Raw genomic sequence first — 19,829 nt, 5'->3', positions numbered from 1 at the left:
CCGTGGTTCCTTGCTCCTGTTTCTGGATGAGATGAGGCTGGCATGGAGAGGAGCTTCATGCGTCCTTTGGCTTCTGATATTATCTTTGTGGCCTGGGAAGCAGCAGTACTCCAAAGATGAATTGAGTTGATTCCATAGATAGCAGGAGATAACTGGCACAGTTCCCCCCTTGCTGCCTTCTCTTTTCATGTGGGGCTAGAAACAGTGTTGGCCTGAGGTTCGCTTTGGTCGCACAATTTCTCCTTGTGTATGTGTGAGGTCCCTCAGCCTGTTTACTTGATCTTAAGCAACAAAATGGAGACATAACCCACTTGCATTTCTCTGCTGCCATGTGGTGATTTCTGGATCTGGTAGTGAGCAGATGGTAATGTTACAAAGGCATGGAGATGGTACAGTGGCACCTCTGGTTGCGAACGGGATCCATTCCGGAGGCCCATTCGCAACACGAAAAGAGCGCAACCCGCCGTGGCACATCTGCGCATGTGCGGGTTGCGATTCGCTGCTTCTGCGCACCCGTGTGACGTCATTTTGCGTTTCTGCGCATGTGCGAGCAGCAAAACCCAGAAGTAACCCTTTCCAGTACTTCCGGGTTGCCGCGGGACGTAACCTGAAAGAACGTAACATGAAGCGGACGTAACATGAGGTACGACTGTATTGTGGAACCTAAAGGGTCTTTTCAATGAACTTTTCCACCATTGTGATCAGGAGATATTCCATTAGAAAGCAGAAATAAAGCGAACCCGCCAACATTTCTTGGTAAAGTATGCCTTAACACCCCGGGAACAAGCATAAGGGAAAATGCTATTGTATTATAGATTTAAAGCCCGTTGTAGTATCATCAGCAAATAAACCAGTCCTCTCCCATCACCCTCTTCCTCTAAGTAACAATTTGGGGAATGATGTAGATCTCACAAACCCCTCTGCCAGTTCTACATAATGGCTGAGATGTGAAGAGTCAGTGTGTGCATATGCAGCAAAATAGTTGTATGCACCATTAGGCATGTTTGTCCCATTATGGGTGAACCATGCTTGAAATTTAGGGTTAGAAAAGATAGCTTAAACCTTTCCTTACTTTTCCATGCCAGTCTTTCTCATACACATCTCTCAATGGTGGCATGCGAATTTTTTATTTTTATTTTTCGCATTGTTTGATATGCTTTGGAATTGGAAAATATGTGGGGACAGGGCAGAGCCGCCGCCGCCACCCCAATCTTCAGGGCCTCCCTGCAGTGGCAGCAGGCCTCCTCCCAATTCTCATGATATCACATGTGTGATGTCATGCACACGCGATGAGCCCCTCCAATGTTGGGCAGAACTTAGTGCCTCGCTGAGGCGCCAAGGGTTTTCAAAACCCTATTTTTATCATATGATTGGGAGGCAGCAGGGAAAGGAGGAGATGCTATGTCAAATTCCTTTCACAGCCCTAGGTTCCACATCATTTGTGTTGGCAAAATGTTTGAGGCCTCTGTAGTAGCCTCTAGACCCAAAAGTTTCAGATTCTGACCTGGAAGGGCTGCACTTCATTCATTGTGCTGAATTTGTCCTTGTTAAAAAGTGTATGCAAATATTTTTTTTCCCTATTCATGGAAAAATATGTTGTCTTCTTGCTTGGCATGGATTATGGCCTGCATTTTTTCATTCATTTTGCTGACTATATAAGCCCCCAAAGAGTTTAACTTTTATTACAGCTCAAAAGTCATGGTTTTAATCAGCCATTGCCCTGACAATTTTGCAGCCTTGTGGTGTTTGTTTGTTCTCCAGATATTTTCAGTAGCACGTCCAACATTCAGTTCTCTACGTGTTCTGTCCTTAAAAAAAAAAAAAGAATATCTGTTTTTCCTGTGGTTTTTTCTTTCTTTAAAAATAATAATTGCATGTTTTACATTTGAATGTGCGATATGATTGTGAGGCAGCTGTTAATAAAAAATGTAAAAGTTGTACAATTCTGTAAAAAAAACACCCCATTTTCAAAATAGAAAACTCACTTTATAATGCATTGTATACTTCTCATGAAACTGTATAATTATTCATTTTGTAAGGTTTTCCCTTCCATTTAAAGTAAACAGCACTTGTGGAATGTTAAGATGGGCTATAAATTAGTTTTTATTTATACAGTTGCTACAGCAAAAATTTGTATAGGATGCCTTCATAATTTTAGAGGTGGTGCAGTACCACACTAGCACACTTTCGTTGCCAAGTTTCGGAAAGAACTACCTCATCAAAATCTTGTTTCAACATTCTGACTAAACATCAGGAAGAACTTTCTGACAGTAAGAGCTGCTTGACAGTGGGACAGACTCCCTCGGAAGGTGGTAGACTCTCCTGCCTTGGACATTTTAAAGCAGAGGTTTGATGGTGAATTGTCACGGATGCTTTAGTTGAGATTCCTGTGTTGCAGGGGGTTGGACTAGATGACTTTCAGAGTTCTCTCTGTGATTCTATGATGACAGCTTGAAGCTAACAAAATGCAGTTAAACGATCGCTCACTTTTTTTCTCTAGTGTGTATTTCCCTCAGACATAGTCATCCAGATTCTGCTGCCCCTTCTGAGGATGGGGTTTCCAAGGTCCAAAAGAAAGTTTTATTCACCCATCAGGGCTTCTCTGTGCACTTTATCATATGTATATCTCCACAGGTACAGATTTTCACACATTAACTAGTTGCTTCAGTTGAAAGGAAGACACGAGCATAGTTGCACGGGGGTTCTGTGCATACACACGAGCAGGGGAACAGTCTGTTATTTTCTGCAACGGACATAGGAGAACTTGCTATTGCATTGACCCCAGGAATGGCTAAAACATGTAGAGTAGGCTCCAGATTTGGCTGAGAGGTCACATGCGGAGGCCTACTTTATTCCCACCAATTACGTGCATCTGTTCAAATGCATACTTAACCATGTTTGGCAAAATACACAATAAGAAATTGCAATTGCGCTGTCTTTTTTTTTTTTTACCCCCTGTGTTTCATGGGGTGGTGGGATGGAACATTAATTTATATTTGTGAGATGTTTGGAATGAATATCTAGTCAAAGCAATGTTGGTCCCTTAATGAAAAGGTAAGAATACTGGCCTTTGAAACACCCATAAATCTAGTAAGAATGAACTATTGTTTTAACAACTTGCAGGTACCGGGAGGCTATTCAGAAGTGGGATGAAGCACTTCAGTTAACTCCAGAAGATGCTACCCTCTATGAGATGAAATCACAGGTAATGCATGACAGAGCCTCAGCAGAGTAAGAATTTGTGAGTTTATTTTTTCTGACCATAGGCCATGATGCAAGTAAAACACAGAGCAGATAGACTTTTAAAAGTAGTCCGAATAAGTCTGTATGCATTTTTCTGGGTTAATTGCACATGCAGCACCCTCTCTACCCATAGTGTGTGTAGGGCAGAAGGGTGACAGGGACTGGTATGCTGCCAATGTTTCCCTTAGGAGCTAGCTGGATGCATGGCACATGGTAGTGGCAGGCAGTTGGTTTCTGTGCTTAGAGGGGATGGTGGGGCGAGGGGACAGTGGTTCATCAGAATATGATGGCCCTGAGCTGCCTCTTCCTACCTTATTTGCATGGCTGGTTTATCTACAAATGACTCCTCTCACTACTCACAAACTTGGAATAGATCCCTGAGTACACAGGCAGCTTCTTCAATTAATAGCTGGTACCAGCATTGAAAAATCATAGAATCCAAGATCTTTAAATCTATGTATGAGCGCTTTCACAGCCACCCCAACGGAAGCCATGAGACCCTTTTTAACTCCTTGACCACATCTCTTGATGTCTGACCACATCTCGATTGCTCAGGCGATGCTGTATCAACTTTCTGAATCAAGCCAGTGCTCAGCCATAAACATTCTGGCTGCCTCTGTGTCTGCACTGCTTTGGCTCCTGCTCTGTTTTAGTAAACCTGCCAGATGGTGTCATCCTAACCTACTTGTTTGCCCTGCCTGCAGTTTTAATTTATGAAGCATTTGTAATGCAGCAAGTGCTTTTATTGTGCTTTCTTTCACCATAACCATGGGAGGCATGTAGCTTTGTCCAAGGGCACACATATCCAAGTGCAACTCCACACCCACTGAAGCGCATTTTCAGTGCCTGCATCCGCACACTATCGTATTCACTACCTTCTCACTTACCAATCTCATCTTGGGGGGAAATAGTTTCCTCACTCCTGACTTAACAAGACTGTTGGCAACTGCATTAGCATCAATAGAATTTTGAATCAACAGGATAAATATGAATGAGTTGTTTCTCCCAAGCAATATGCCACAATAACATTATTTGTCACTGACAACATTAAGGTGACTGCTTGGTGTGCAGAAGATCAGATATAGAATTGTTGTGTCCAAGGCTACATCTGTCTCATGGGAGATATAATCGGAAGGCAAAGGTGAAGAATCAGCAAAAAAATTATTGTTGCAGACGGCAAAAGTTTTATTGTAGCTGCTGGTTTCCAATTTTGGCTTTAATGTAGAAGGACTCTGGTTCTGAGCTCATTGTTCTGACCTAGATGATGAACAAACAAGTCCTGGGAAGAGCTTCCCACATTCCAGTTTTTACAACCGGCAGTATCCTGCAATTGTTCCCATTTGTTCCCATTTCCCAATGTTTTGTGGGAAGAATTAATACTTGGCAGAGACTTGGATCTACCACACGCTCTGCAAACATCCAAATGAAATAGAAGCTTCTGTTAAGTCTTTTCTACTTGACAGCTGGTGCAATGTTCCTGCGCAAGTCCTCTTTGGACAAGATGAGCAAACAAAATGAGCCTGAGTGAAAGCGACAGTGAATCTGATAGGGTTCGCTTCTTTCCTCATTGCTGAATGAGACCAGAACTTTCCAGAAACAAATGGTTGAGCCCAATTAGGACATTGTGGTCCCTCATTGAATTTCCTTTTCTTCTCCTCCCCCTGTACACCTATCTTTGCTCCAGAGGGTATGAGGAATGACTTAATTGGATAGAACTGAAGGTCTAGTAGTTACTGGGGAGATATAGTGTTTTTGTGTGAGATGGAAATTATATGTCCATGTTGATAACAATCCTAAGTATTCAAAAATTTAAAAGCTGAGCCTATTGTAGAACTTGAGTAATGGAGTAGTTTGTCTAAAATTAGGACTATGAGTTCAGCCAATCAATCCTGATGAAACAGAGGATGTTGTCTTGTAGACCCAGGAGCTTAATCCCAACACTTGTGAGGACTAGCTAATTCTTGAACCACGGTATCATCCATAACATTATATATGATCTACAGTGGTACCTCCAGTTACGTACTTAATTCGTTCTGGAGGTCCATTCTTAAGCCGAAACCATTCTTAACATGAGGCACGCTTTCGCTAATGGGGCCTCCCGCTGCTGCCGTGCCACTGGTGTGCGACTTTGCTCGCATCCCGGGGCAAAGTTCGCAACCAGGGGCATCTACTTCCAGGTTAGCAGAGCTCATTACCCGAAGCATTTGTAAGGAGGACGGTACGTAACCCGAGGTTCCACTGTATTGTACAATACTGGTGATCATGCTTGACCTCAACATGCAGATTTCTTTGGCCAGCATTCTTAAGCTCAGTGGGTTTGATTGCATATTCCGGATTTGATTTGAGAGAAAATGTTAAGATAGGCAGTAAGCAACTAGCTTCTTCAGGGGCAAAAGTAGCCCTTAGGCAAGTATCCGTTTGATCTTCAAGTTGCTAACTTAGAGGCAGGAGAGATATGTGTAAGGTTGTGGTGCTTGTGGCAACAGGACTTGCACTCAGTTTTAAGGGCTGGGGACTGAGGGGCTGACCCTCCGTCTCCTTTGTTTTTGTTGACTGCGATGTAGATTTCCATATGGTTTTCTTACATTCAAATTTCATTTTAACTGAGCATATATTTAAGATGTATAGTATAATCATTTTTTAAAAATAATAATCTTTTTAAAAAAAAATATGAACTCCTGGGAACCACTTAATATCTGCTTTATTCCACTTTAGTCTTCACTAATCATTCATATACCGTCAGCCATGTGTTCAGTGCAAGAGAAGCAAGGGTTAATCTGTTACTTATCTTGAATATACTGATAATTTTTGGTTCTTTCCTCCAGGCTTTATCCAAGTTACTATGGGTAGGTGGTTCATTCTGATAGTCCCTTGTTCAGGCTAAATACAGAGTTCTCTGTGAGTGGTGGTCATTGGTATCCCAACTGGTATTTGTATAGGAATGAGTTTGGGTTTACGTTGTTTGCAAAACTGGTTGATGAAGCGGATCATCAAACTGACTACCGTGTTGCTTTTTAAGAAAGCATTTAGGACAAGAGCAAATTGCATAAGTATGACTCCATATATGGGTTTTTAAAAATCAGTTCAGTTCAGAGTCAACCCTCTTCCCTGTGGCGCAGTGGGCCAGTACATCTTACTGAACCAGAAGCTTGGTGGTTCAAGCCCACTCAGGGATGGCTGGGAGCAGGATTCCTACATTTTAGGGGGTTGGGCTTGATGAGCCTTGGGGTACCTTCCAACTCTAAAATTCTAGGATTCTGGGACAGTTATTTTGGAGGTAACTACCTAGCTCATAAGTGACACGGGCAGCGCTGTGGGTTAAACCACAGAGCCTAGGGCTTGCCGATCAGAAGGTCGACGGTTCGAATCCCCACGATGGGGTGAGCTCCCGTTGCTCGGTCCCTGCTCCTGCCAACCTAGCAGTTCGAAAGCACATCAAAGTGCAAGTAGATAAATAGGTACCACTCCGGTGGGAAGGTAAACGGCATTACCGTGTGCTGCTCTGGTTCACCAGAAGCGGCTTAGTCATGTTGGCCACATGACCCGGAAGCTGTACGCCAGCTCCCGCGGCCAATAAAGTGAGATGAGTGCTGCAACCCCAGAGTTGGCCATGACTGGACCTAACGGTCAGGGGTCCCTTTACCTTTTACCTAGCTCATAACTGACTCCAGAACCATCTACATTGCAAGTCCTCTGCATACTCGTCTTTTGAACTCTTTTTGCAATATAATTGGTTAGTTTATGGTTTGTTCTGTTGTGTATCCCCTTACTAGGTGCTGATGTCTCTGCATGAAATGTTCCCTGCAGTGCATGCTGCAGAAATGGCTGTCCAAAGAGATCCCCATTCTTGGGAGGCATGGCAAACTTTGGGACGTGCCCAGCTTGGATTAGGAGAAATCACACTGGTAAGTATAAAAAAGGAGAAAGGCTCATCTTCCATTCCAAATTGTTTACAGACATATAGCTATATCTTGCTGCGACCTTCACAGTGCATGAAATCATCTTTAAACTTCCTTAGATCAGAATACCAGATATCCCAAAGAGAACAATTAAAAACTTTAAAAGCAAGCAAGTTTCAAACACACGGGCTTGAGAACTATAGATAGATGATTCCACTAATCAGCCTTGGGCGACAATGGAGAGAGCTTGTGATGTTTTTGATGAAATGTAGCAATTTTTCTCATTTTTATAAATAGCCAAAAGCTTTTGGGACTATGGCTGCTTTTATGGGAGAATTCAAAAAACAATCCCAGAGTTCTCTGCTGATCATCTATTTGAAAAGTAATAAGAAAATATCCCTTGTGTTTCAAAGAAGCACTTTGCTTCAGCGTAATTTATGCATTATTCGAAGAAATGGATGCTCTTTGTTCTGCCATTTGTCAGGCAAGCAGAACAAAGGAAATTTTATTCGTTTCAGCAGCTTGGAAATTATCCGAAATAAAGATGCTTTCTCAAAATACGTCAGACCTGTTCTTGGAATAGATAGAGATCAGCTTCAGCATCTTGTGATTTTTTTACTAATATCGTTGACGAACCCTTTTGGATGTTTTTGTTTGGGGGGAAAGCTACTCAGGTTAGAAAGAAACCGATGTAAAGGCAGTCCTTTTATTTGCATTGGCTCTGCTGTAGAAGTGTGAAAATGTAGGCCAAAAGAAAAAGTCAGCATAAACGAGGAAGTTGAATAGCATTTTCACATCAGTTTGAGTGCAGTTCCCTAGCTGCAAATTTGGAACATGATAACTTGAGGGAGGCCTAGTCAAGTTATATATTGGATGTTAAGTATCGTTTTCTGGTCCCACACTGGATCTCACAGAGGAGGAGGAGGCAAGGCAAAGCAAGGATGGTCAGAAGTTGCAGTACCATGGATAGCTCCAAGTGAGCCACTCCCTCAGGTTGAGACTAAACTGAGACCCTTTAAACCACTTTCTCTGCACTGCCTCATTTGAGCTCCACCCTTTAAAGGGCCAACCCTCAGGTCTGGAGACTGACCATCCTCCTTCTTTCCATAGCCTCCCTCCCAGTGTGTTCCCTGCCCTGCAGGGACTAGTGAAGTGTGATGAAGAGGCATGTGGTGGCGTGGGAAAGTTCCTGTTTGGGTCTAAACCCTAGCCCTACAGCCCCTTTTGGTCCAGGAATTTCCTCTGGGGGCTCCTGCCTGATAGTCTTAGGTGCAGTGCTCTCCTGATCTCCAGCAGCTGGTTCAGAGTCTTGAACTTGATCCATTTGCCTAGCTGGTGTCTCTGGATTCAGAAGCCTTTAATTTCCCATGCCATCCAATATTTCACAGGTGAAAATAGGCATACAGGCATAATAGTCGAATTTGATGTCCTGGCTTGATGCCCAAACCGCACATGCACATTACAGTGGTGCCTCGCAAGACGAAATTAATCCGTTCCGCGAGTCTCTTCGTCTTGCGGTTTTTTTGTCTTGCGAAGCACGGCTATTAGCGGCTTAGTGGCTTAGCAGCTATTAACGGCTTAGCGGTTTTAAGAAAAAGGAAACAAACTCGCAAGAACTCGCAAGACATTTCGTCTTGCGAAGCAAGCCCATAGGGAAATTCGTCTTGCGGAACGACTCAAAAAACGGAAAACTCTTTTGTCTTGCGCGTTTTTCGTCTTGCGAGGCATTCGTCTTGTGAGGTACCACTGTACATGTTGCAAAGATACCGCAGGAAAACATAATTGTCGTAAAATCTGTTGTCTGTGCACAAAAGGGACTGTCTTACTATCTATAAGCAAGCTGGATAGCTCAGTTGGTTGGAGTGTGGTGCTGATAATGCCAAGGTTGCGAGTTTGATCGCTGTATGGCACAACTTGCATATTCCTGCATTGCAGGGGGTTGAACTAAGATGATCCTCAGGGTTCCTTCCACCTCTACAGTTCTGTGGTTCTGTATTTGTAAATGTAAATGAAAACTCTGAAAGGTGTGTGTGTGCGCGTGTGTGTGTGTGCGCGCATAAAAATAATAATGATTCAGATCAAATATGCATGTTGTCAGGTTTTGCTAATCTGACAGCATGATAAAACCAATCATACTGATTGGGGAATGAGAGATGACTCCAACGAACTAACATAGAGAACAGAAAAATTGCTTGGCCGTATTACCATTGTATTGCAGGGAGCCATTTACCAATATATCTATAGCCACTGTACAGGTTATTTAGGGTCCTGCAGAAGAATCATAGAATCATAGAGTTGGAAGAGACCACAAGGGCCATCGAGTCCAACCCCCTGCCAAGCAGGAAACACCATCAGAGCACTCCTGACATATGGTTGTCAAGCCTCTGCTTAAAGAAAGTTTACTAAGGTGGGATATAAACATAATAAACGAATAATAAACAGTACATTAAATAATCTGAGTTGCAGATGCAAGTATACATATTGTTGTAAGTGATGCGTACAATCTTGCATAAATCAAACCCCTGCGTCCAGTCACACTTCCCTGCGTCGCTCTGCTGGAAGTTGACGCGGCAGGGGAGCAGAGCTGCAGCGGTCCCGTCCGTGTGAGATGAGGGATAAATCAAGTCCAAAGACAGCTCAGTTCTTATCTCTAGAAGCGTTTATTTACAAGGCAATAAAACCGTCCGAAACTTCAGACATTCTCTTCCGTGCTCCAAGAGCACACACGCAGCTTCTGCTGCTCACCGAGAAGTGAAACTGAGTGAGGAAACAGAAAGACTTTGTGCGTCACTTCTCTGCGACAAGCCCCTCCTTCTGCTCCCCCTCCTTTTCTTCTCAGACACAGGACACACCGGAGTACTGACCCTGTCAGTTCCAAACTCCACACCCCCTCTTGTCCTGCGTCTGGGGACAGTAGCCATCAAAGCTTTCCCCATACACAGACCCTCACAGAACTCCTCGTGCTTCTGGAAGGTTAATGGTTTTGTGAAACCATCAGCGAGGTTCTTTGTTGAGGGACAGTATTTCAGAGCAACTAGCCCCTCATGAACGCTCTGACATACGTTCCGGAAGCGTATGTCCAAATGTTTGGTCCTCGCTTTGAATTGCCCTGTCTCAGCTAATTTAAGGCACGGTTGATTGTCTTCATGCACCACAACAGGCTGACAATCCTCCTCACAGATTTCCTCGACCAAACACACATAGAACTCCAGTTCTCTGCAAACCTCTGATAGCGCACTGAACTCAGCTTCAGTAGATGAAAGCGCTATGAGACTTTGCTTCCGGGACCTCCACCCAATCACTGAGTCCCCAAACTTCACCACTAGGCCTGACACTGACTTGCGGTCCTCAAGGTTAGCCCAATCCGAATCCACCCAGGCGGTCAGCTTAACATCACCCTCAGCTGACATCTTGAGGCAAAAGTCTTTGGTATCTTGCAGGTAACGTAGCACCCGCTTAACACCATTCCAGGCCTGCACACTAGGACTTGAAGCCTCTCTACTGAGCAGATAGACAGCAAACGCTATGTCTGGTCTGCTCCACTGTGACAGATACAACAAACTACCCAGAGCTGACTGAAAGAGTTCAGTGTTTTCGAACACCACGCGTTCTACTTGCTGACACTCCTTCACGTACCCTGTCTCCATGGGTGATCTGGCACCTGCACAATCAGACATCCTGAACTTCTCAAGCAACTGCTCAATCTTACCTTTCTGGCGAAGCAAAAAGCTTCCATCACTTGCTCTTGCGATTTCTACGCCTAGGTAGGACTTGACATCTCCAAGTTGCTTCAGCTTGAACCGCTTACCAAGCTCCTTAGCAAACTTCTCCACCTGTTCACTTGTCCTTGTCATCAACAAGATGTCATCAACAAACACCTGTGCCACTTGCTGTTGCAAGCCTGAATCTCTAATGTAAAGACAACTGTCTGCAAGAGATCTCTTAAAACCTAGCTTTTCTAAAGCTTCATGTAGACACATATTCCAATTCCTGGCAGATTGGCGTAACCCATAGATGGATTTGTGCAACCGCCACACGACGCCTGGCTCACTGACCTCGAACCCTGGAGGAGGACGCATGTACAACTCCTCCTGGAGATCTGAGTTCAGGTAGGCGACATCTACATCAAAATGGTTCACCTTCCAACCTCTCTGTGCTGCTACTGCCAACAGCATTCTCAAAGTCTCCGCCCTAGAAGTTGGCGAATAGACCTCTGTGAAGTGGACCCCGCGTTTCTGCGTAAATCCACGCGCCACTAATCTCGCTTTGTACTGTGGCTCTCCTGCTTCTGTGGGTTTAAGACGGTAAACCCATCTGCAGCCTACAGCTTGCTGGTTAGCCGGCAGCTGTGTGAGTGAGAACACTCCTAGAGACTCCATAGAGTTCATCTCCTTCTGCATCGCCTCATGCCATTTGCTGGCTTCTTCCCGAGGCAACTTCTGAACATCCTCAAAGGATTCAGGTTCACACCTAGCCACACCAACCCAGACACTTGTGGCTTCATACCTTTCAGGTGGCTTCCCTTTGGTTGATCTTGCTGACCTCCTCAGCGTGAATTCTGGAACTGCGCCTGATTCACCTGGATCAACCCTCCTTTCTTCTATGTCAGAATCATCCCCCTCTGACCTGCTGCGCCGTTTAGGGCGAACAGCTGGTTCTGCTGGCGAGGATGGTTCCCTTCTTGGCTCAGACTTGACAGAGACCTGTGGAGGGGTCCTGGGACTCCCTTTTGGAGAGACACGGAGCATCTCCCTTGGAGATCCCTGCTCTGGACTCTGTGGCTGTGGACTGTGCTCATCAGCAACAGGTTCAGCCTCACCCTCTTCCTCTTCCTCATCTGATTCTACCAGGATTTCCGGATTTCCGTGAAGCCGCTTCCACCCACTCTGCTCGCAAAACTCAGCACTGCCGCTAATAAGCAGCCTGGACTGGTTGCCAGCAGGGTATGCGAAGCGCCATGCCTTTGAACCCGGCTCATAGCCCACAAAGATCATTTTCCTGGATCTTGGCTCCCCTTTTCTGCGCATGGCCTTTGGAATCAGAACCCAAGCTGTAGATCCAAAAGTGCGCAGAAAATGGACCTTCGGCTTTTTCCGATGAAGCAGAAAGTACGGTGTGTCCCCTACACTGGAATTGAACACTCTGTTCTGCAGGAAACAAGCCGTTCGGAAACTTTCGGCCCAAAAGCGCTGTGGCAGACCTGAGTCTGCCAGCATAGCATTCGCTGACTCCTGCAGCGTGCGAAACTTCCTCTCTGCAACCCCATTTTGTTGCGGAGAGTGGGGGGCCGTCAGTCGATGACTGATACCCTTCTGCCTGAAGAACGATTGCAGCGCAGAACCTGTAAACTCCCCCCCACGATCGGTTTGAAAGGACACTACTTTGGTAGAGAACCGTAGTTCTACCGCTGTGATCCAATCCCTGATCAGTGCAGCTGCCTCTGACTTCTGTTTCAGTGCAAACAGCCACGCATGTTTTGTAAAATCATCAACCAGAACCAAAACCCACTTAGAACCAGCTAACGAAGGTGTCGGCATGGGTCCCGACAAATCTGAATGAACAAGTTCAAAGGGTTTACTGGTTTTCCTCTCAGACCTGGGATATGAGCATGTTACAACCTTTGATTGCTTACAGGCTTGACAATCTAGGTATTTGTCACATGCCTTGAACCTGCACCCAATGGTGTTGTCTGTGGCCTTCTTCACATATGACCACCCTGCATGTCCAAACCTGCGATGCCATAGGTGTAAGCAATCATGGTGTGGTGGGACATTGGCACACTGCCCTTGGGCATCTTCAATGGACTCTCCACTAGCCCCATTTTCCACCAGCCCCATTTTCCCACCAGCCCCATCTTCAATGGGCATCTCGATCAGAAAGAGCGTGCCTCTTCTCTGGACACTGTGGATCTTCTTCCCATTCCTGAAAAAGGAACACACATTGTTAGAAAACAAAACATCAAACCCAGCAGCCATAAGGGCTGGCACACTTAGAAGAGAGTGGGCAAGCTCTGGTACCACAAAAGCTTCTATCCAATGGTCTATGAAAGAGCAATAAAGAAGACCAGTTTCAGTCAATGGTCTTTGAGACCCATCAGCTAAAGTAACATAACGTCCAGTTTTAACTGTCTTGCAGTTCCTCAAATGCCCAGACGATGTCACTAAACAATGCGTGGCGCCTGAATCGATGACGAGAGATAAAGAGTGTCTCTGGTTGTTTTCCACAGATGCCAAGGCGTTGCTAGCACTCCCATCGGTTGCCATGGCGACAGCCTCTCCCGGGCTAAGGCTCTTGTCTTTTCTCAGAGACGCTAGCGCAGCTGTGAGGTGATAAGACGCCTTGTCTTTGTTTTTCTCCCCGCCTGCTGCTTTCCCACGCCGTTGCTGGGAACCTGCCCTGGGAACCTGCTTTGTTGACATTCCACGCCGGCCAGTGTCCTTGGCAGCCTGGGCCTCAAGCGGATGCTTCCCAGCGCTGTTGGACGTCGTCTCAAAGCACAAACAACTTTCGAAGCCTTTCGCTTCCTCAGAGCTCTTGGAATGGCCTGCCTGGCCTGCCCCCCCACTGCCTTTTGGGGTGCAGCCTGCGCTCTCTTCCACAGCTCTCAGCTGCTCTCCAGCACACAGAGGTGTCGAAACAGAGAAACAGCTTCCCGGAACAGCCCCCACTGGGCTTGGTGCTCTCTCTGGGCATTTTCTAGCCCCCTCTGATGTGGCTCCCACTCCGGCCTGGGGCTTGCTCCCTTGGCCCTCGGCTTTCTCCCGGCCCCTGGCTCCTGCTGAGCCTTCGCACAGACTCCTCAGCACCTGCCAAGCGGCCTCAGCCGACTCAACGCCCTCCAGATGGGGCAACAGCAAAGCGTCCACACTTGCTTTCAGCAGGCAAAGCTCTCTCTGCTCTCTCTCACTCAGCAGAGCAGTAGCATGCATGGGTGGGGCCGGCTCCTTCTGGGCTGAACTCCAGAGCCCTGTGGCCACAAACCACCCCCTTGCTCCTCTTGACCAGGCCTCCCAGTTGGCCCCATTCAGCCTCTCACCGGGGTAGCTTTCTTGGCTCTGCTGTGCCTGTGCAGCAGCCATTCTTCCTCCCTCCCCGGGGCTTCAGCGTACTCACAAGTTTGCCAGCAAGCCGGACCTCCGAAGCAGCCGTTCCTTCTGGCTCTTGGCACCGCTCTCCGGCATCTCCCTTCTGCCCTTTCCTGGCAGGAGATTTACAGCAAACCGACGCTGGTAATTTCCTCCCTTCTCACACTTGTCAGGAAACGCGACACGTCCATAACCTCTTGCATAAATCAAACCCCTGCGTCCAGTCACACTTCCCTGCGTCGCTCTGCTGGAAGTTGACGCGGCAGGGGAGCAGAGCTGCAGCGGTCCCGTCCGTGTGAGATGAGGGATAAATCAAGTCCAAAGACAGCTCAGTTCTTATCTCTAGAAGCGTTTATTTACAAGGCAATAAAACCGTCCGAAACTTCAGACATTCTCTTCCGTGCTCCAAGAGCACACACGCAGCTTCTGCTGCTCACCGAGAAGTGAAACTGAGTGAGGAAACAGAAAGACTTTGTGCGTCACTTCTCTGCGACAAGCCCCTCCTTCTGCTCCCCCTCCTTTTCTTCTCAGACACAGGACACACCGGAGTACTGACCCTGTCAGTTCCAAACTCCACATACAAAGCCACTTAGTAATCAGTTTCCTAGCTCTGTTTACACTGTGCAAAAGACACTCCCTATTGAATACATTCTATGAGGTATCTCTCATGAGGTATTCTGTGAGGTATCTCTCATGCAGACAGGTGTGGCCCTTTGTGTGGAGCCCATCCTCTGGCCCAGCCATGCGGGTCACGCACATTTGGAACTGTTGGGGAAATGGTGAGTTGATAGCATTTCAGGCAGAAAGTGGGGGGAGATAGAGCTGCAAGGAGATCGTCTTTCTCCCTATGAAATAGGTGACTAGTGTGACTTCTGATGGATTAGTAGTGCGAAGTGGAGTCCTGGGTGCTCAAACACAGATGTTGCATCAGGCCAGGCCATGTTATATAGCTTTCCCCTTCCTATATTATTCCTGAAACTGAAAGCGGGTGGTGTGTGTGAGAGAGAGAATTGGCTATTTATTTTTAAGGATTCTAAATTCCATTAAATTATGGCAGGAATGAATTCTGGAACAGATAGCAATTTTACCATTCACGTAGCCAACTGTACTTTGTCTCCCCACCAAATTTGTCTCTCCATTTTCAACCTTTGGCAAGGATTGCTTTTGCTGATAAATTTGCAATAAAGCATCTGGCTCTTCTAATTCATTCTTGTAGATACCCTATCAATATAATTTCAGGATTTCTCTCAAAATGATGCCCAGTTTTGATTTTGTAATCAGCCCTTCTCTGTGATGTATCTTAGCTTTCAGGCATTGCCCTGAAACAAAGTTTCTTCATTCTGAAAATTCAGATTTTTACAGAATGTTTTTGGCAGGGGCTAGAGTTAATTGACTCGTGGGAGTCAGGTTGTTTAATGCTATGCTAATCCTGTTACATTTTAGCATCCTTGGCAGACTTACTTCTGACTATGGAAATGTCCATTTATCCAATAGCAGGCATTAGTCTAGAATGTGCTGTTAGAACAAAGGTGCTTAGTAATACAATTTATAGCCTCATAAAAGCAAATGGTACTTTACTGACCAAGTTATACAGTGACAAACCTATGCCCTGAGGAACTTTAAAAAAGAAAGAAATCAAAGCGTTCTTGAGTTGTTTTGTAATACTTCGGATATTTTCATATTTACTCACAGTTCCGCAGCCTCTTGATGCTAACAGCTGTTGACTGGTGCTACATTGAAATAATTAAGCTACACTGTTTCAAACATTTGGCGTGTCAAGCATGTTCAGAAACTTGAGTGCTGGCAAGTAGCCTTCAAATGCAAATCCCTGCCGCCCACTTTTCTTCCTTTCTTCCTTGGAAACCAAAGGCAGTTGATCAAGACGAAAAACAAACATGCCGTAGTTATTATCCGGGATTCAGCATTTCTTTCACAGAAGTCACAAGGTTCACAGCTCTTTTCTGCTGGGACCAATCCATCTCCATATGGAATGCATATGTTGCAATGACAACTGGGGCAGGAATTAGTTGGGTCTGTTTTTTTTTGCCTTTGGAGTGGCAGAAGGAAAGCTCTGTTATAAGCAGTTCCAATAGCTTTAACAGAGGCCTATACAATGAAATACCTTCTGTCAATGTCTATGTGTCTTCTGAGTCACCAAACAGTATAAATCTGCTGAATGCCAATGTACCAACACGCAAAACAATGCCTTCTTTATTTTGCATTGTAAGGAAGTATCTAAAACAGCTGGTGCTTATACCCTAAAACTGGAAGAAGCGGATACGTGTGCAAGATGTGTTTATTTTTGTTACACATTTTTAAATTTTTCATTCACCCTTGCTGCTTTATTCAGCTTTTACAGGTAAGAAGTGCAGGTCGTGGTTTCCCTTCTATGATCTGGGAAGATAGCAGATTTCAGAATCACAGTCTCACACGAATTCACAGCTCTCCCGTTATTTGCATCAGCCCTAAGACTGGAATTGCACTTTATAAATGTGAAGAAGAATTATTATTACACTTATCCAAAGCCACCAGTGAGTTTGTGGCAAGGATTTGGCCACATCCCATAAGTTCAGCAGTCAGTTTTGTGGACCCTTACTATTTGAAAATAATCAGGTTCTGTAACGACTGCTATTGGCATTTATGAAACATCACCTGTGTTTTACTCAATGATGTGACTTAATCTCTTGAGCCCAGTATGTCTATTTCATGTGGGCAAATTCTCACTGTGCTGTGTCCCTGCTCATCATTACAGGCCATCCGAAGTTTCCAGGTTGCCTTGCATATCTGTCCACTGAGCCCTGAACTGTGGAATGAAGATCTGTCTTGGGCGAGGAAATTACAGCAGCAGAAGAAAGCAACCAAAGCTGAGACAGGGACGCAAAGCACGGCATCTCAGGGAGAGACTTCAGAGGAAGCAATCCCGGATTACGATTTTGAAAGTGACGAGATATTAGCGGTGTGTGCAGCCATTGCCGAGAAAGAGAAAGCCACATTGGCCTCTAAAACTGTTGTCATCGTCTCTGCTTCCGGGGAGGTTGAGACAGTAACTGAAAAGAAGGAATGTGCAACCACAGCCCCTGACGGTACCGTTTTTATCAAAGCACGGTAAAGGGCACTGACTCTGCTGATTGACAGCCGTGCCTTTGAAATCCTGTTTTCCAACTTTCCCCCATGCTGTAGCCTGTTTTTGGATCATCTTGCACTGGAGTTCATCTGCCCCCAACAAGTTAAGCTACAGTAGCTGCAGTTGCTTCACTTTACTTCCTGAACCCCTCGCTACCAATATCTCAAGGTAGGGGAGAAAGGGCTTAAGGGCCATAGCAGTGCCCTGGAATTACGACAGCACTATGGAGACAGAGGTGGCTTCTCCTGGACATGTTGGGTTTCCTGAGATGGAGATGATGGTTTTGAGCTGGAAGTTGGGGAAATGTGCATTCCTGGTCCCATAAACAGCCCTTGGTTAGGTTTTCCTCCTCTGCCTTACTTTGTCGTTATTCTTGTCATGAGGAGGAGGGAAAAGGAGGCAGCACCAAAGGGACAGGAACACAAAACAAAGAAAGGTGAAAAGGTGGAGGCCGAGCCTCAAAATGATGCTTAGAAAAGAACTTATCGCAGTACGTGGTATGCCAAACATGTTTCAACTTAAAGCCTCTGGCGACAAGATCTGATTTAATCAGATTCCACTGTTACTGCAGCAGTTTATGGTATCAGATGTTGCTTCTGATACAAGATGCTTCAATTCTTTTCTTTTTAAAAAAATCCAGTTACAAAAGAATTCCCTATTTGCAGTTGAATGGATACACGTGAGGAGTACAGGGTGCAAATTGTTCCCTTCCTTTCCTGCCAAGAAACAGGTCTTGTTTCTTCACAAAAAGTAGTGCACTGTAAAGTAACGGTCAGCAGAAGTTTGGAGTACATATATTGTAGTTATGACTACCCAAATATGTTCATTAACTGGATTGCCCTGCTCATCTTCTTGTTTCTGTGGTGTGGAACAAGTTGGGCACTAGGTTGTGGAAACAACTAGTTTTTATTACTGCAATTTAAAAATGAAATGAAATAGAATCTGCAAAGAAACAAGATAAAATGCAATGCCCCCCATAATATTTGCCCTCGCGTTCATGCCATTTGTCCAAGTTGTTGGGTCAGGTTTGATGAAATTCTAGTATATTGAATAAGGTGTATGTGTAAGTGTGCTCTTTTCTGTAAATTCCCTTGTAATCTCAAACCAAATTTCTTTGTAAAGAGCTCTGTACCACAGTAGCACTTCTCAGGTCATCCCATGAAATCTTGGTAGCCACGCTTAATTTAAAATTCTTTTAAAAAGCCAGTATTGAGAAATTGTTTGACAGTAAAATTTGGAATAAACTCAGTTATACAAACCTGAATTAATAATCTTTTGAATAAGTGCATAACAGGTTGAAAAAAATTGCTTTTGTAAGGTCCATTGATTGTCATAAGATTCACATGAAAGGTTTTTCATATAGTTTCCCACAGATCAACGAAGTCTTTGACTCAAATCACCTTGTTCCCATAATAGTTCCACATTTCTAATTGACCTAGTCATCACTTTAATCCACCTATTTCTGTGCATGATCACTCAGAGTAAGTCACATTGAGTTTAAGGGACTTATTTTCAAATAAAGATGCATAGGATTGTACCCTATGAGAGACTGGGAATCTGGGAGCTACAGTGACATTTTTCATCAACAACCTCAGGAGAATCTAAGCTGCTGCTGGTGTCCTTGTTCCTGCCAGCTTGAACATGGAAAGTGTCATCCTGAATTCATTTAAGCTTACCAGAACTTTTTTGTTTCAGTGTTGTGACTTTCACATATGCACCACAGTAATGATAGCAATTGAATTAAAGAGGACAGAAGATCAAGACTTCCCTCTCAGATATGTAACTTCAACAGATAGTCTCATGAAGAAGTAGCCGTCGGTCACTGTTCTTTAGCTACTGATATTTTATCCATTCTACTGGCTTTATTTGTTTTATCCTAATTTCATATCCCTGATTGTTTTGCATGCCTAGGTTTGTCACTGAATATTCCTGTGTTGTAATTAAAGTTGGCTTACTATGAGAACGAAGTCTTTGCTTAGAATCTGAGTTGTCATTCAGTAGTCACTGAATGCTGTGCCCCAGGGTGTGTGTGCTCCACACTAAATAAATTATGTATCCAGGCAGTTCTGAACCATGAAGAGCTGAGTTCTATGATGTAAATATGCAAAACTACTTACATTTTGCCTGCTTAGTTTGTCAGTGTTTAGCGTTTTGCATAACTCATTTTGGTTTTCTAGACTGGGAGCAGGGAAGGGACAATGAAGAGTACTGGGGTTCTTGTTTACCCGACTGTTGTGCTTTGAGAGATGGCCAAGCATGCAGATGTTCGATGCACCAAGGAGGATGACTCTGTTCCCAGCACTACCAGGTCCTGGCCAGACAGGCTGTGCCTTCCCCTTCTGGTTCCTTCATTCCTCTCAGTGGGCTGCTGCTGTTTCCTTATTGCTTTGCTGTGCAACTTCCCCAAGCGGGAAGAAGGGAGCTATAAGTCCTGTTTCACCAGCCAGATCTGAAGAGGTATAAATACATGCCTTCTCC

At 44.9% G+C, this 19,829-nt stretch overlaps 1 protein-coding gene across 1 annotated transcript in view; it reads left to right on the top strand.

Moving 5' to 3' along the window:
- TTC33 (tetratricopeptide repeat domain 33) overlaps positions 1-19,314 on the top strand; it is a 30,664-nt gene extending 11,350 nt beyond the window's left edge. The window contains exons 3-5 of the mRNA XM_083576298.1: positions 3,124-3,205; positions 7,017-7,148; positions 16,980-19,314. Of these exons, the coding sequence (XP_083432424.1) occupies positions 3,124-3,205; positions 7,017-7,148; positions 16,980-17,336 (571 nt within the window). The 3' untranslated portion in view covers positions 17,337-19,314. The remainder of the gene's footprint in view (positions 1-3,123; positions 3,206-7,016; positions 7,149-16,979) is intronic.
- The last annotated feature ends 515 nt before the right edge of the window (positions 19,315-19,829 follow it).

The sequence above is a fragment of the Podarcis filfolensis genome, assembly GCF_964270895.1.
Source record: "Podarcis filfolensis genome assembly, chromosome: 11".
Classification (NCBI taxonomy): domain Eukaryota; kingdom Metazoa; phylum Chordata; class Lepidosauria; order Squamata; family Lacertidae; genus Podarcis; species Podarcis filfolensis.
The sequence above is the reverse complement of the archived record's forward strand: the minus strand, read 5'-3'. Positions and strand labels throughout refer to the sequence as shown.